Source organism: Pantherophis guttatus, chromosome 6, assembly GCF_059756535.1.
Source record: "Pantherophis guttatus breed Tessera chromosome 6, ASM5975653v1, whole genome shotgun sequence".
Taxonomy (NCBI): Eukaryota; Metazoa; Chordata; class Lepidosauria; order Squamata; family Colubridae; genus Pantherophis; species Pantherophis guttatus.
The window spans coordinates 17,092,462-17,106,115 of record NC_142068.1 but is presented as its reverse complement, the minus strand read 5'-3'; the positions used below and the strand labels follow the sequence as shown (position 1 = coordinate 17,106,115).

General features: G+C 42.8%; 1 protein-coding gene across 8 annotated transcripts in view; it reads left to right on the top strand.

The window, feature by feature from the left end:
• The window catches only part of ECT2 (epithelial cell transforming 2), a 55,841-nt gene that overhangs the window by 27,475 nt on the left and 14,712 nt on the right, over window positions 1-13,654 (top strand). For all 8 annotated transcript variants that reach the window (XM_087872511.1, XM_087872514.1, XM_087872512.1 and 5 more), the window contains exons 17-20: window positions 65-146; window positions 2,287-2,365; window positions 6,041-6,160; window positions 12,837-12,975. In XM_087872511.1, the coding sequence (XP_087728637.1) occupies window positions 65-146; window positions 2,287-2,365; window positions 6,041-6,160; window positions 12,837-12,975 (420 nt within the window). The remainder of the gene's footprint in view (window positions 1-64; window positions 147-2,286; window positions 2,366-6,040; window positions 6,161-12,836; window positions 12,976-13,654) is intronic.

The window sequence follows — 13,654 nt, the reverse complement described above, 5'->3', positions numbered from 1 at the left end:
TTTAGGGTATCCTGTGGAATGTTATTATGCACAGTTGCTCAGTTTCAATCTTTCCTTGTTGCAGACCTCAAGAAACATACCGCAGAAGACAATCCTGACAAGACCACCCTAGAGAGCGCTATTGAGTCGCTAAAGGAAGTGATGACGTAAGACAGATGACTCTAGCTGATGCTAGTCTCAAAATTAATATAACATATGATTAGCGATGTTCAAAACATTCTGGGTCCAAACCATTCTGTGTGCAGAACATAGGACTTTGAGGGGTTGGGTTCCTGCGGCAAAATATTAGTTTGTTTTGAATATGAACCGGAGGACAGAAGGCAGAAATATCAAGCCAGGGAGTGGGGGGCGGTCATAGGGAAAAAAAGCTGAGACCGGGAAGTTTCCTTGGTGATGATGTATGCAGATATTGGGCAGCCATGGGAAGGAGGAGAGAGAAGATGAGCAAGCTGGTGGGATATGCTATACCTGGACCATTGCAGGAAGGAACGGATGCACGGTGACTGAGTGGAAAAGAGAGAGGGTGGGTGGGAGAGCTCTTAGTACGCCTTTCCCTAACCTTTCTGGCTTTCTGGACCAGCGGGGGTGGAGAGGGGATGGTTCTGTGAGCAGCAGCCTCACGTACGAAGCTCCATTTGCACAAGCGGTAGGCATGCACGCCTGCCATTTGCACAAAATTGAGCTGGTCACACAAATGGAGCTGCACAGGCACATGTGCTCGCCCACAGCTTTCACATCCTGGTTCCGAATGGGCTGCGGTCCAGGGGTAGGGGACCCCTGTATTAGAAGATTGGAAACGGGTGGATCAGCAGAGAGGTCAAATGGGGATTTGAGGGACATGGCTTTTCATATTCACCTTGAAAAATCACCCCAAGGTCCTATCAGGTTTTGACTGAAAGACGGAAGAACGTATTTTTTTTCTGGATTTTGTTTTTGCTTAACTAAAGCCAACCTGAAATGGATTTATAGGACTTTGAATACTTGATGGCTTCAAACCTAAAATTGTTTGTTTTTTTATTTTATGCATACCCTTATAAATTATCTTGGAAGGAATATGCATTGAGTTCATTGCCTAATAGCTACAGTATTTTTCGGAGTATAAGATGCACCTTTTTCCCCCCAAAAAGAGGGAGAAAATCTGGGTGCGTCTTATACTCCTAATGTAGTCCCGCCCAGCCTCCCGAACGGAGATTTCAGAGGCTGAAAGAAGCCTCTGAAAGAAGAAAAAAAGCCTCAGAAAGGCTTTTATCTAAAATAATGTGGCAAGCAACAAAAGAAGAATCAGTAAAGGATCTAACCAAACTATATTAAAAAATCTGGAGAATGACACAATAACCAACAGATCGGAAGAGTTTAATCTACATACCAATACCAAAGAAAGGAGATTGAACAGAGTACAGATAGTCCTTCAGAATAAAAGCCTCTGAAAGAAGCTTCAGGAAAAAAATCTCCAAGCTTTTTTTCTGAAGCTCTGTTTCGGAGGCTTTCAGAGGCAGAAAAAAAAGTTTTTTCTGAAACAGAGTTTCAGAAGTTTCAAAGGCAGAAAAAAAAAGCAAGGCACAGAACTCACAACCAAAGAACCTGTTACTAAAATTTATCACTGGGAACAGCTGATTGGGGGTATTTGGGAGGCCGATCCACCCACCAAGCAGCTTTTTTTTTATTTTCCTCCCCAAAAACTAAGGTGCGTCTTATACTCCAGTGCGTCTTATACTCCGAAAAATACAGTATATGGAATGCATCAGCAAGATCTGCGCACTGATAACTCCTTCCTTATATTTTAGAAGCTGTAGGTGGCTATCATTTTGATCTTTGTGAGTAGCTGCTAACTGCACTTCAGTTCAAGTAAACCTTAGAGTCAGGTTGAAGATAAGGACCTTCTTAAGTTTTCCTGGAAACTCACAATTTCTAATCTCTATCATTTAGTGTAACGAGGGATACCTTATTTCATAAAAGTCTTCCCGTTAGTCATGAGGAGAATATCATTTCTTAAGATACTTGATATGTTTTCTGTATAACTTGAAGGAGTGAAACCTAAAGAATAATCAGTGAATGAAATCACTCAAATTAATCCTGAATGATCTGTTCCATGGAAGGTTCACTGAATCTCATATTTTAAAATAGAAAGCAGAGAGCAGCCAGGGAACTTAATCTTGTTCCATCATCAGCTTAAAGAGTTTCTCAAGTGTGGGGCCTGCTGCTTTTTGCATGTTATATTGTCGCACATTTTTCACCAGCGTTTTCTCAAACTTTTTTTCCCTTTTTTCCCCTTTTTTTTCCTTCTAGACACATTAATGAAGACAAAAGGAAGACTGAAGGTCAAAGACAGATTTTTGATGTTGTTTATGAAGTAGATGGTTGCCCGGTAAGTAATGGTTTAGTACTCCATTATATTTTTAAAAATGGTGAATTTGAGCAAAATGGAGAGTAAAAGAGGTGCCATGATTCCAAATTTGGAATATTGAGAACAAGTAGTGAACACGCACATGGTTGCTATGGTGGTTGTGGGACATGCCTTCCTATTCTCAGTGTGTTTTGCCAAGCGTCAGGAGGGATCAGGTGTCCAGGCAATTGGTTCTTTTGGATCCAGAGACAAGAAGCACAACAGTAAATAAAGGGATTTTAAGTTTTAAGGAAACAGATTTAAAAACATAACAATCCAAGCAAGATAATACCCAAATCGCTTACATGCTACGGGGAACATCTTAATAAAGACAGTAGAGGTGCCTTAGGTTCCACAGTACCCAATGCTAGGTTCTGTATAAAAACTTCCCACACAATCAACCATAACCTCAAGGTGTTTATCAAAACCTGGCACTGTGACTTCATGGCCCTGCTACGGTCAAGAGTCTGCAAGGCTTGACTTTGATTGGGTGGCACCTGACTCTGGGATGGGAATTGAAAGCTTGAGGTTTTTGCAGGTTTGCTGCTATGTGAAGATTCACCCCCCCCTCCCCTTCTTTTTTATTCAGCAAGCAAGAGGGGGGAAAAGCAGCAGGTTAGCTTAGCTTAACTTCTAGACTTTTCTTAACATGAAGATGAAATCAAAATTATGTCATTAAACTCCTCAAAATAACAAGGATCTTCCGCGTTGCCACTTCCCAGTGCTATGGATATGCAAAACTGTATGTGGAAACGCTAGCAAACATTCCTCTTTTCTTGCCCCAGAGCAGACTATGGCCAGGATTCCTCAAATGCTACTGCTTGGGAGGATACACTTCCCAAAACAACTGAACTTATCTCCAAATGGCATTGATGGGAGGAGGTTCAGCATGGTCCAGAGACACCACTGTGCTCCTCACTTGGGACTCCTGCCACTTCCTGCTTAATGACCTGCACTTCTTGGATTATGAAAGCAATTGGGACAGCCTGGATTGTCATGGCTAAGCAATGCAGTCATGTGATGTCATGTTTTATGACTGCATTCATTGCTTAGTGTTGGCAATTGTTGGCAGGTCCCAACTGCTGTTGTAACTAGAGGACTACCTATAGTTCTCAATAATCTAAATGGAGAGTTGGGAACCTTTCAAAACCTCGAAGTAGAGTGCTTTAAACTGTGGAAACTAGCCTAGGTCTGTAATCCATTTCCCCCAAAGTCTGGTAACAGGCTTTTCTGAGAGGTCTTCACTGGATTCAAGAAAGTTGTCAGGTTTCCAAGTCATGACATCCATTCAAAAAGAAATAGGCAAAGTCCATCTTCCAAAACAAATTCCTTTTATTTAGGTAGGCATCAAATTGGCAAAGTCTGTTGTAATTCCGGATCTGACACAAACTGGAATTACACCACATAATATTGTAAGTTAGAAACATCCCTCAAAAGTCATGTTCTCCAATAAACACTCAATCCACATTGCCTGGTGTCTTCAAACTTCGCCTTCCATTCTCACGAGGAGCAGCCTCTATTCCCACAGGAAAGAAGGTCACCTAGCCCAAACAATCCTCACTATCTATTCGCTCCTTCCTTCCCCCTACCTTAAGAATGTGGCGAGCCCGAAAACCCCCCTTACATAGTAAAGAGAAAGAAAAGGAATAAATGAGTATAATAGAGAGCTAAATAAAATGGCTACACATATGTCAAATTCGGGCTCGACAAAGCTGAGTTTGAGGAAACTCAGTCCTTTGCTAGCTGAAATTTTTGTAGGTCATTACTAGCCTTTTGAATTGAGTCAAAGGTCTATCAGTAGCCAAAGCAGCAACTTTAGGACAGTTTTTATCCTGCAGGAACAGACCCAAGTCACTACTGTGTTTCCTTGAAAATAAGACCCTGTCTTATATTTTTTTTGAACCCTGAAATAAGCGCTTAGCCTTATTTTCAGGGAAGTCTTATTATTTTGGGGCACTTGGAGAAAGACGGGGCTCCTCTTGCCGTCTTACCTGATTTCCAGCTCTGCCTCCCTAACCCTAACCAGAGGAAATGGCGGGGAGGGCTTATTTTCAGGGGAGGGTTTATATTCAGGAGGGCTTATTTTGGGGGAAACACGGTAGTAATCTTATTGTCACATTTGAGACAAAATGTAGATTTTGGTCCATCTTCAAAGCCTTCCCCAAGTACGGCAGAGTATAATAATTTAACTGACGGTGATCAAGACGTGAATAACTTAACACCAGAATATCTAGGTCCAGGTAGGTTTATAAGTAGGCAACTTCCAAAGCTGGAGAAAGACGCCCCATGGCTTTCAGGTCTGTTAAGTAGTGTGTGCATGGGTCAGGAGGAGACCCAAGTCATACTCTGGAATCCTGCAAAGAAAGCCCAACTGGGAGCAATATTTTTAGAGGCTGACTAAGGTACAGTAGCTAAATCTTGGAGGTATTAAATCTAAGCTTATTTTTCCATTCAGACAATATACCGTAACAGCCATCAGACGCTGATTCAAGCTTTCTGTGGAATCAGATTGATTAGAGCAGGATACAATAGATAAATCTTCAGCATGACTCGGGTAATAATATACAGCTGAGTTTCATCAGCATTCTGAAGTCAATTCATCTTCTACTGATGTACCTCAGTGGCTTTATATAGATTAGCATATGGGAGAGCACCAAACCCTTGGGTAACCAAGGCATTGACATCTGTTACTCCATAGTGACATGCCAAAATTGCCTCCTCAGGTAGGGGCAGAATCACTGCAGAATAGTGTTTCCAACTTTCACAGGTGAGAAGATATGGTAGTTAATGGTATCAAAGCAAAGGTGCTGCCTTTTCAATAAGGCTTGTCAACATAGTGGGCCATGCCAACCCAATCCCATATCTGGGTATGAACCCCGATTTTCTCTAGGATTCTCTTGGGCTGAGTGGCCACCACTTTCTCAAGAACTTTCCCTCAAAACTGCTGGATCCAGGAGAGCTGCTTCAATTTCCTCTAAGGGAGGAAGTGGCATTACTCCTCCTTCAAATAAGTATTAACATTTCTCTGATTGCCAACAACTCGTTCCACCTGGCTGCCCAAAGGAGCCAAGAAGGGCTTATATCCAAACTCAAACTGTAGAGACCCTCAGGCTCAGTAAGGTCAAAAAAGATCCTAGGTAATATAAGATCCCTTGCTCACCATGTTAGTTTCTGTTGTAGAACATTTAGCCTAGAACAAACATGGTTACCTTTATCGGTCAATCAGCAAAATGGTTCAGTGAGCCTGCAGGAATCTTATCCTGCTCATTGTTTGCTGGTTTGACTCAGGTAACCATCAAAGTCTGCTTTTTCCATCATTATCTGTAATCTCTGGACATGTCAGACCCACCAGCTCTATTAAATCTCCCCACTCCGACTCTTCCTGTTCTCTCACTTTAGGGAGAAAGAAGGGGAGCCCCCATCAGCATTTTCCAGCCCCACCACTGGGGTCCAAATCCTGAGAAATCCAATATACTCCTTACCTAAGAATGAGGCTTTATTCCATGTATAAGGACCCTTATTAGGTGCGCTGTGCTGCAATAACAATTTGTGTGTCCTGTGATAAAAGAAAGATTCTCTACTTTTTATCATTATTTCTTGGTGATGCAGCAACCTCCCAACTTTTCTTTTTTAATGAGCTTCTCCTATGCCCAATAGGCTAACCTCTTGTCGTCTCACCGCTGTCTAATTCAGCGCCTGGAAACGGTTGCACTTGGGGATGACCTCTGTGACAGAGGAGAACAGGTCACCCTGTTCCTTTTTAATGACTGCCTGGAGGTAAGTCTGCAGTGACTCATTTGGCTGTGACATCCTGGAATGACTTGCAACTCAGAGGAATAAATAACATCCAAACACCTGGAAATCTGTGAAGGGCAACTTGAATGCCGTTTCTTTCTCTCTCTCTTTTTTTTTTTTGTCCTTGGTGGCATGCATTGTGCTGTGTGTAGCAATCACTCAGCCAGTAAGGACTGCTGGAAAAATTGTCACAGAGAGTATTTTTTCTCTGCCGTCTTAATGCTTTGTAACTCAATTCTGGGCATTGCTGGGAAAGCCAGGAGAACTTGCTGCTACTGAGACTTGCTACAAGCAAGGAAAGCTGTGGTCAGAAGGAAAAGGGAGGCATTGTCATCAGAGTCTAACTACTTTTCCGCCTCTATTGCGTCATCAGGGAATCGTCCGGCTGCCCTGTTTAGGGTGACCCGCGCCCTGCTCCATCCAGGAGTGCGGGAGGATCCCTTAGAAGGCAGGGCGGAGGATTTCGGACAATACCTGTATGACAAAATCGCCCAGATCCGGGGGGATTTGGACTCTGACTGGGTAGATCAGGGCAGGGTGACGAGGAATAGTCTTGAGAATGTTATCTGGGAGGAGTTTGATGCTGTGACTCCTGATGATGTGGACAGGATTTTGGGGAGACTTAGTGCGGTCACATGTTTACTGGACCCGTGTCCCTCCTGGTTGGTACTGGCTTCCCGGGAGGTTACACGAGGCTGGCTCCAGGGTGTTATCAACGCTTCGTTGAGTGAGGGTTACTTCCCCACCGCCTTGAAAGAGGCGGTGGTGAGGCCTCTCCTCAAGAAGCCGTCCCTGGATCCGGCAATATTGGCCAACTATCGTCCTGTCTCCAACCTTCGCTTTATGGCGAAGGTTGTTGAGAGTGTGGTCGCACGACAGTTTCCGCAATTCCTGGAGGAAACATCTTATCTAGATCCGTTCCAGTCGGGTTTCAGGTCTGGGCACAGCACAGAAACGGCATTGGTCGCGTTGGTTGATGATCTCTGGAGGGCTCGGGACAGGGGTTGTTCCTCTGTTCTGGTCCTGTTAGACCTCTCAGCGGCTTTTGATACCATCGACCATGGTATCATGCTGCACCGGCTGGAAGAGTTGGGGGTGGGAGGCACCGTGTTGCGGTGGTTCTCCTCCTTTCTCTCCGACCGGTCGCAGTTTGTGTTGGCAGGGGGGCAGAGGTCGACCTCGAGGCCTCTCATTTGTGGAGTGCCGCAGGGATCGGTCCTCTCGCCCCTTCTGTTCAACATTTATGTGAAGCCGCTGGGTGAGATCATCCGTGGCTTTGGGGTGAGATACCACCAGTACGCTGATGACACCCAGCTGTACATCTCCACCCCAGGCCACCCCAACGATGCCCTTGAAGTGATGTCCCAGTGCCTGGAGGCTGTACGGGTCTGGATGGGGAGGAACAGGCTCAAGCTCAACCCTTCCAAGACTGAGTGGCTGTGGCTCCCGGCATCCCGATATAGTCAGTTGACTCCATCACTGACTATTGGGGGCGAGTCATTGGCCCCCACAGAGAGGGCTCGCAATCTGGGAGTCCTCCTGGATATGCAGCTGTCCTTGGAGGAACATCTGACGGCTGTAACCAGGGGGACCTTTTGTCAGGTTCGCCTGATTCGCCAGTTGCGGCCCTTTCTTGATCGGGATTCCCTGTGCACAGTCACTCACGCCCTCGTCACCTCTCGCCTTGACTATTGCAACGCTCTCTACATGGGGCTCCCCTTGAGGAGCACCCGGAGGCTCCAGCTGGTCCAGAACGCAGCAGCGCGGGTAGTGACGGGAGCAGCATGGCGCTCCCATGTAACACCGCTCCTGCGCGAGCTGCACTGGCTCCCAGTTGTCTTCCGGGTGCGCTTCAAGGTGTTGGTTATCACCTTTAAAGCGCTCCATGGCATAGGGCCTAGCTATCTTCGAGACCGCCTGCTGCTACCAACGACCTCCCATCGACCCGTGCGCTCCCACAGAGAGGGCCTCCTCGGGGTGCCATCAGCCAGACAATGTAGGCTGGTGACCCCCAGGGGGAGAGCCTTCTCTGTGGGGGCACCTACCCTCTGGAATCAGCTCCCCCCAGAGATAAGGAGAATCCAAGACCTCAGTGCCTTCCGTCGCGCCCTTAAAACCCATTTATTTAAACAAGCCGGGCTGGCTTAAGATGAAATTTTTAACTGTTTTTAAATGTTTTAAACGTTTTTAATTGGTAAATGAGTTTTAATTGGGCCAAATTTATATATCTTTTAATTGTTTTTAATATTTGTTCTGCATGTTTTTTAATCTGGCTGTACACCGCCCTGAGTCCTTAGGGAGAAGGGCGGTATAGAAATCCAATATAAAATAAAAATAAATAAATAAAAGAGTAATTAAGAGGGCCTTTCCGTAATCCCTCCTGGCCAAATGAAATACTTAACATTTTCACTGGCCTGTTCTGTAGCATGTTGAAGTTACAATTTACTTAACAGGTTTGCATAAGCTCCCATTGGACAAGGTCTCGACACCAGCGCTAAGCACTGACAAATCGGAAGCTAGATTCATATCACATGGGAAGTCCAAATCAAACTGCTATTACATGGATCACACAGAGCTAAACTGTGGCTTGTTTACATACAGAAGGAACTATAATTGAGTGGGGAGGAGTGTTCCACATTATGGTGAGACGAAACCAAACAAACTACAATGGGTGTACTCAACCCATGAATTGCTGAGCTACGACAAAAAGTTTTCTTTTGTTAAAACTAGAGATTATAATAATGACAGAATTTAATCTGATCTAGCCTCTTTTGTTTGCTTTCTGCGACTTTTAAGTGGCAGTTTATTCATAAAGGGTAAAACAACTCTCCTTTACCCCCTCAGATACAAACAGATTCACGGAAAGTTGAATTCTGCATCTAACATTAAACAATGTACTGAGTTCGTCTTTTAGAAATTGTACCAGATGTGCAGATTGTGCCCAGTTTGTGTAACTCTTGTCAGCTTTAACTGCATTCAGCCACAGCTGTCCCTATTCTATGAAATGCTTTCTGTGCATCAGCTGTTCTGGAAGATGCTTGTTTTCCATCTGAACATGTAGCTTTGATAGACTGATGCTTTTCACACTTGATTCATCTGAGAGAGTGGGTTTTCCTTCGTCATTTCAGGGGACTCTAAAAATGTTGTGGTGTTCTGATAGGCTCTTGGTTGTGGGACTGAATACCACAATGTTGGATTGATAGCAATATATATATATAAGAAAGCATCTATTGTATTGATTCTTGAACAAATGCCTTAGCAACCTGATTTTTTCAACAAATATCCAACCCAATAGGTCACAACTAACATCCACTTGATGCCCAACAAGCCACAGAACATGCTAGATTGGTTTTCTCTTCCTGGTGGATTGATGGGTCGTGATTTACACTAGTATAATTCATTAGTGTCTTGGTGGTATTTACAGTTCTGGCACTGTTTCAGGCTCTCAGGACAGGGCCTCAGCAGCCTGTAAATTCTCACGGGACTTATTTGTGTTTAATATGAATCAGTAACAGGTCTATGTCAGGTAATTCTGCTTTGCTGCTTCTTGGGCTCCAAAAATGTCCACACAAGCAGTTATAACCAGAAATTACTGTTGGAAAAACACTGAGCTTGGGGAATACAAACTAATCAAGTTTCAGAGGCTTGAGTCTAGCACAGGGGGAGGTCATAAAACACATGTTCATTATGGTCTGTCCAAGTTGCATCATTAAGGATGTATCGCCTTCCATGCAAATCTTCCCTAAATAGTCAAGAGTGAATCTGAACCCAGTCTTTCCTCTGTGATGTTAAATACTTCAGCAGATGGCCCACTGAATTTTAATTGCCAGGACCATAATACTGTGTATGGGGTGGGTATAGTGGAGTTAACTGGTTGCAAAATTCAGTTACCGGAGAACCTCAATGCTCACTTAATGGGGGGGGGGGGGAACCCCTACCTTTTCTTGTTTTGTTCTAAATATCTGTCTTGCTTTTCTATGCCACTAAAGGCTGCCATGAGGCTAGCATAAAACCTAGCTCAAGTAAAATCATAAAAGCAAAAACAATAACATTGATGAACAGCAAATTAGAAAACCCAGTCAGTACATACCTTTATTAAGATTGCCAACATGTACTACAAATATGCAGAAGTATGAGTTCTTTAGTTAAAACACGCTTACTTGTTTTCAAAGCTGTTAGATCCAGAGCTGTTAGAGAAGCTTCCATATGGCCCAGGCCTTGCTCTCGAGTTTATAATATAAATTACACATTGGAGACGAAATAAGATAAAAGCAAATTCAAATATCTGTTTGTCGATTTGGGAGTTATAGAGTAGATTTAGTTGTACATTGTAGAGTTGAAAGAAGTTGTTTGGGAGAAAAGAGAAGGCAGAAAGCATTCTGTCTGTCCCAGCATTGGGACAGAATATCCTAGTAGTTCCTTGTAGCTTGACAAAATGGCTGCTGTGAGATATGACTAACTGGGAGAGGAATATGGACTTTTCAAGTCTTCTAAAGACAAATTATAAAGAAGTACAGCAGCTCTCTTGGGGCAGGCCATGTAACGGACGTCAATAGCTTCTCTGTGGTGGATGAATATAAAATGAGGTGAAGTGATATATGTAGCAAATTTCATAGGAGAGGAAGATGCCTCAGGGAAGAGACAAATTAGGAATTAGAAATCTTAATTCTGTCAATGCTGTTTTGTAATCTTGTAAAGCATTTGTAGTTCTTAGTGTTTCCAGCCGTTTCTAAGAAGTGACCTGTAATGGGGATGTCATCACTGTGAATATAATAGCAAGCACAAGATGTATAGAGTTTAATAGGTTCAGACAACATTCAATGAGAGTGAAGTCATGGTTGTGGGCTTTCTCCTTAACTGGAAGATACAAACCTAAGATAGAAAGATATGAAGCTCTTTTTATATCCCAGTATAGTACAAAAGCCATCACAAGCAGCTTATCTAATAAATCATAACTTTTATGGGAAAACATTTAATTACATTTAATTAGACTAGAAACCTAGACTTTGAGGGACTATTAATATTGAGTCCTACCACTGCTTAGTGAATCCATATTAAAGCATATGCCTTAGATGATTGTATAAGCTCTTGCCTTATCATATTCAGCAAGGGGAGCTCATCATTACCCTAAGAAATAGGCTCTGTTATTAATCTGCTTTTAATCTAGAGCCTTTTTTTTTTTACCTGATACTCAAATTCATTTTGGAATTTAAGACTCTTGTGTTGTGCTTTGAGATTCTGAAAACAACTTCACAAATTCTACCATCTTTTAAGCTTCTTTTAAGCTTCGTGATATCCGAAGCAGAACATCCAGATTCAGCCAGTTTTGTTCCATAGAGAATCAGCCTTGTGAACTCCCAAGCTTCCTGTTTCTGCTATGTATTCAAGATTCATATTTATATGTATTAATATGTTAGGGCATAGGTATGTATGTATGTATATATATATATATATGTATGTATGTATATATATATATATATATGTATGTATGTATATATATATATATATATGTATGTATGTATATATATATATGTGTGTGTGTTTGTGTATGTGTATATGTATGTGTATATGTATATAGCATATCTATATGTGTGTTATGCGTATGTACACATTTCAACAGAATTTCATTTTTAATGTGTGCCAGAGTGCCCACAGGAAAAAAAAAATGACACTCATTCCTTATTGTCTTTATTTCCATTCTCTGATGATCCTTTTTCCAGTCCTTGAACCTGTTTGAATGCTTCTTGAAGCTACTTGTCATAGTAGCTAAGATGGGTTTTGACCAATACACCCTAGCAATGGGTGATAGATGAAACTATCACTTCGGTGATTTGGGGGCGGCTGTATGTTACATACATATTCAATAGTTTTGTGAATTATAAAGATTGCAACCATTTTGTCCAGAAGTATGTATTTTAGTGCTGTACATACGTTGGGTTATATATATGCGTACTGCAAATCATTTGGTTGTCAAGTTCATGCTTTTAGGCTGAGGTTCCTGTGCCTGTAAAAACTACATTATTTGATTATAGTTATTTCTTTATCAAGATGGCTGACAATAGTATTGCAAGCAGCCTGAAGAATCTTCTGTGAAAGTGCAGGTTTTGTTATTTGGCCTATTTGCGGAGAATTAGCATCAGATCTAGGCCACTAGGCATCCTGATGCAAGATAATATGGATTGCACATCCATAGGCGTATGCTCAGTGGGAAATAGATTAGGTGAACTATAGTCTCCAAAGCCTGGGTGGCAATAGATTGCCTAACTCTGCTCTCAAATAATTATCTCGCCCTCCAGACTTACGTCTGCTTGCAGTAGACTGGATTTAAAAATGGAAGGGATATATTTAATTAGCATTCCCTGATTCAGTGCTCTGCTACTGGCCATATGAAGCTTGGGGACATTTTGTGAGTACAAGGCAGAGGAGAAGAAGAAGAAGGCAGCATGCGGCGTTCAAGAGAACATAAAAATCTCCAAATTACTCTCATAAAAGAGGGGGGGGGCGTCTGGCATTTTGAGAAGAAACTATAAATCCGTATGTTGCAATTGCCAAGGCTTTTTCTTTGAAAGCCACTGTTGGCTGCAAGACTCATCATTTTAAAGGTCTTTACAAATGTTGGAGCTGCTTTCTCACGGAGGGTTTCTTTGGTTTGTGACAGATTGCGAGGAAACGGCACAAGGTGATCGGTGGTTTCAAGAGTCCGCACGGCCACACCAGGCCACCAGCCTGCCTCAAGCACATCATCCTCATGCCTCTGTCTCAGATCAAGAAGGTACTAGACATCCGAGAGACAGAAGGTTAGATTTTTTTTCCCGGTGAATTGGGAGGGGAAGGTAGGCTTTCAACCCTAACCTAGTGTCTCCAGAGTCGTCCTCACAGAAGGGTTCAGATTGGGGAAGACTTGAACCAACACATGGAACGATTGCTTTAACTCAGGGGTCCCCAAACTTGGCAGCTTTAAGACTTGTGGACTTCAACTCCCAGAATTCTCCAGCCAGTTATGTCCACAAGTCTTAAAGCTGCCAAGTTTGGGGACCTCTGCTTTAACTGCTGGAGGGTTTGGCATGGCTGAACAGTGAGATCACTTCCAATGAGGTTTACCTGGCAGTTCAGGGAACTGTAAATAGCCATGCAAAGGAGCAGAGAGAGAGAAGACAGTCAAATGTCACCTTGCGAACTTGTGTTTTGTAGAAAACCCTTCTCAGATCTTCTAAAGTGCGCAGCTCTTGCTTTTCTTTTTCTATGCTTTGTTCAACGTTTATCTAAAAATAAAGCATCTCATGTGGGTGTATTAACCTTTAAGAACAAAGGTTTATATGACTGGCACTTTAATCTTAAGCAGCAGTTGAGCCCACATTCCTGAAATCTTTTAGTAGGCAGATGCAGTTCTCCCCACTCCCTGCCCCAGATTATAGCATTTACATGGCTGTAAACCTTGCTAAAATCAGAGTGACTTTGCTTGGAGAGAGAGCACTG